General features: G+C 34.0%; 1 protein-coding gene across 1 annotated transcript in view; it reads right to left on the bottom strand.

Annotated features, from left to right (window-relative positions):
- Positions 1–3,671, bottom strand: part of LOC106470874 — a 14,751-nt gene that overhangs the window by 6,602 nt on the left and 4,478 nt on the right. The window contains exon 2 of the mRNA XM_013931450.2: positions 2,541–2,634. Coding sequence (XP_013786904.1) covers positions 2,541–2,634 — 94 coding nt within the window. The remainder of the gene's footprint in view (positions 1–2,540; positions 2,635–3,671) is intronic.

The following is a 3,671-nucleotide window of genomic DNA, read 5'->3' as shown; positions in this document are numbered from 1 at the left end:
CGTTAAGGGGATATTTACAGAGCTCACACCTTCCGTTAAGGGGATATTTACAGAGCTCACACCTTCCAATTTCACCACAACTTACTGTATGTGCACACAATCGACTCCACTACATGCTACAGTCATACTGATTAATAGGGAGGATATCATACAGATCCCAGGTCAGGAAGTATGATACCATGCATACATACACAGCTGCCCAGCTTGGCCCCACTGAAAGCTTGAAGAAATGTAGACTGCTATATAATGTACTGTTGGATAATTAAGAAACTGGTGTTTTTTTAAACTCAAGACATGAATAACATGTACACAGATCTGTCAGTTGCACAATTAATTGATCTCCTTGAATATTAATTTAGATTATTTCTTTCTTTTTACTGAACTTGTTTTGGCAGATATTATGTTTGTGCAATGAAAAATCACAAATGGTCGTTATAACAAGACGGTTTGTGCTGCCATCTAGCGACAAGAAATGAAACTTATTTATGAAACATGGACATAATACATGCTTATAAACTGAACTCACTGCTAAGTAGTAGTTTTCCTTTTTATTATTTCCCCACAAAAATGCGTGTAGCAGAAGAACAGAATAATATTACTGTTATACAAGTTGTGAAACACTCAATAATGGCAATCTGTTGCTCAAATAAGGCCATAACTCAACTTTAGCAGTTATTTATAATAGATTGAATGTGACAACTATTTTGTTCTTGGCCCATCCCTACACAATAAGCCCTACCATGCTTAATGATATGATACTATCCCTGATTTAATTTTTAACTGTATTAGTATTTTTAACAAATATTCAGAGAGCTTGTTAACATAAAATTCTGACTTGACTAGGATTTGAATGAGAGGTTTCCTGGGATTTGTACGAGAGACTTCCACATGACAGTGGAGTGCTATAACCACTGTGACATCCAGTCTTTGTAACCAAATGTTAAATAAAACTATCATGTTATTTCGGTTTTTCCTAATATTGTACAATCTTTCCCTAAACAGGATGAGTTAATAATTCAAAAATGTTCTAAAAATTTCCCACAAACAACTGAACCAAATTAATCATAACAACAGATTCTAGCATTACCAACAAATAGTGTTACGAACAGAGAGTGTCTTCTATATCTAATGTAGCATGTTTTGACTGAAAACGTTATAACATTGCAAATAAAAACAAGATCTTTTTTTTGGCATATTTATCTTCATCGCAATATTAACACTTTTCCACCTCTGTTTATTATTCTAGTTGTTCTTCATTCCATAAGAAAATGTTTTTACTTTTCCCTTCTTTACAAATCAGAATAATGAAGGAAAAACATCTTCAAACTTCTATGTACCAGTACTTCTTTATTTTACATGCTTATTATACCCGTTTCACTTTGAACGATCTATTCACCTAAATCAAATTACATGGGAAGCCTTACACAACTCCAGGTCTCAAGGATGCAACTTTCCAGGAAGAAGCCAGCTTATCAGAAGAGATGTTTATTTCTGTTGTAATATCCATAGTCACACAGATGCAATGCATTCTGGAGGACAGAGAACCATGTTTTGAACAGCTGCTGTTATGGATCAAACATTAGGAGATAGTAGTGACAACAGGAGCATTTGCAACTCCTTGACATCCTTAAAACCCACGTGCAATTTCACCTTTCTATGCTATACTATTTGTGAGATATGATGCACTGAACAGCAGAACGTAATCACCCTGTACTTCAAATCACTAATTGGTTGTATTCACTTCATGTTATAAAATAAGTTAGGCTACAAAGTTAACAGAAATGTAAATAAAAGGAATTTTTTTTAATAGGAATTTACATTTCGTTCTGCTAACTTGAGTACAAAGATTTAATAAGATCTTTTGTATAAGTCCAGATCTTTATTGTTTGCCCAGATGCAGTAGTAATTGTAAAATGTTGGCTTAAATAAAAAGTTACGTTTACTGAAGTAATAAATAGGTGGCATTTTATTTATCTTTTTAACAAAAAGAAAAAAAAAAAGGGAATTTTGCTTCAAAAAAAGCTTTGGAGTCAAGATCTACACATACAATTTTCAAAATCATTAAAAGCTTATGCTGTGTATGGCCTGGATTTTCGAGATGATGTCAGCATAGATTTTTAACGCTTATATTAACCCATTAACTGCGGCAGGAGCAGCTCAGTTGCCATTTCCTGACTCACAGATAAAACTGAGTTGCCATAATTCACAATAAAACTGTAATTTTCATCATTCGCATTGAGTTATAATTTTATATATATAGAACTTCAATGACTGAAATATCCGTCATCCGCAGTTAATGGGTTAATATTTTAAAGGAGAAAGTTTGAAGAGCATAGCTGTAGATTTCATCATTTTAGTTCCAAGATAATTACCAAATTAAAGCTTTTCTGCAGGTTATCAAATTTTAACGTGTTATTGAAGGCAATAAAATATTGAATGTTTCAAAGAAGGTAGGACCGTAAGTTTTGTGGTTTAAGTTACTTGGATTTTGAGTGATTACATCTTCTTCAACTTTCTTCCCTAAACAACAGACCACTTACAATCAATTTCCATTTCGTAATTTGTACCAACTCCTCGTGGGTGATGTGGGGATCTTTCCTTGAATGTATAGTCTTTTTCAGTTGTTCCTGATACCTGTTAAAAAAAATTATACAAAGACATACATAAATTTTCAAGTGTTAGGATGAACAAACAAACAAATGTAGCCATAATGCAATAAAATATGAAAATAAAAAGAATTGTACAAAATAACTGTAAGGAAGATGCGATAGTAATTTGAGACAAATGATACTTTTTGAGTCTCATTGCAGTGTTACAGTTCAAGTTCCCATGACCTATCTGATAACTGTGTAACTTGAAAATAGCCCCACTGTACAGTTTCTATTGGAAAAGGCTTCACCATTAGGTTGCCATGCCAAAGCACACAACCCCTCCCTGCTTGCTTTCATAATCCCTCTGGTGTACAAAGACAATAGCTTCTTATTGCCTGTTTCAACAGTCCGATCTAATACAGATATCCATCATATCGAAAGGCATGAATACCCATTTCATCTTGCAACTTCTTGAGGTATGTGACAGTTGTACGAACATGTTGTGGAAGCAACTTCTTTACATGATTTGTATTGCTTTTCCAGATGGAGATTCTTTTTTATTATGTTGCTTACCGTTTCCTGGGATCCTTCGGACAGCTTTTGCCACTGACCTTTGTGTTTGTGGATTCTCACATTACAAAATGCTGCATCTGCTTACCAAAGTTGTGCTAGGACTTGTTGCAGGTCACTTTCTGTATGATCCAGGTACCCCAAGCTGATCCATATTCCTTTGTTTGACAATGCTATTAAGTAAAAGGGAGATCCCTATCTTAGAAAATCTAAATTCTATCTGAACACCTCTTTATGATCCATGTATATAAATACCTTGCATCAGAAGAAAGAACTGTCACATACCCATCCCAAAAGTGACCAATTTTTTGGTAGCACCATACTACCTAGGATATGCCAATATTGGTTAAACTGACAATAATAATAATATATTTATAGTCCTGCTATTCTGCAACTGTTCCAAAGTATGTTATTTGTATTTGACATATCTTAAAACGTTCTTGTTTATTGGTCCTTACTGTATGCCATGTGGACTCGTGCTATAAAGTATAAACTAGAAAACCTAATCTA

Source organism: Limulus polyphemus, unplaced genomic scaffold (assembly GCF_000517525.1).
Source record: "Limulus polyphemus unplaced genomic scaffold, Limulus_polyphemus-2.1.2 Scaffold4262, whole genome shotgun sequence".
Taxonomy (NCBI): domain Eukaryota; kingdom Metazoa; phylum Arthropoda; class Merostomata; order Xiphosura; family Limulidae; genus Limulus; species Limulus polyphemus.
The sequence above is the reverse complement of the archived record's forward strand: the minus strand, read 5'-3'. Positions and strand labels throughout refer to the sequence as shown.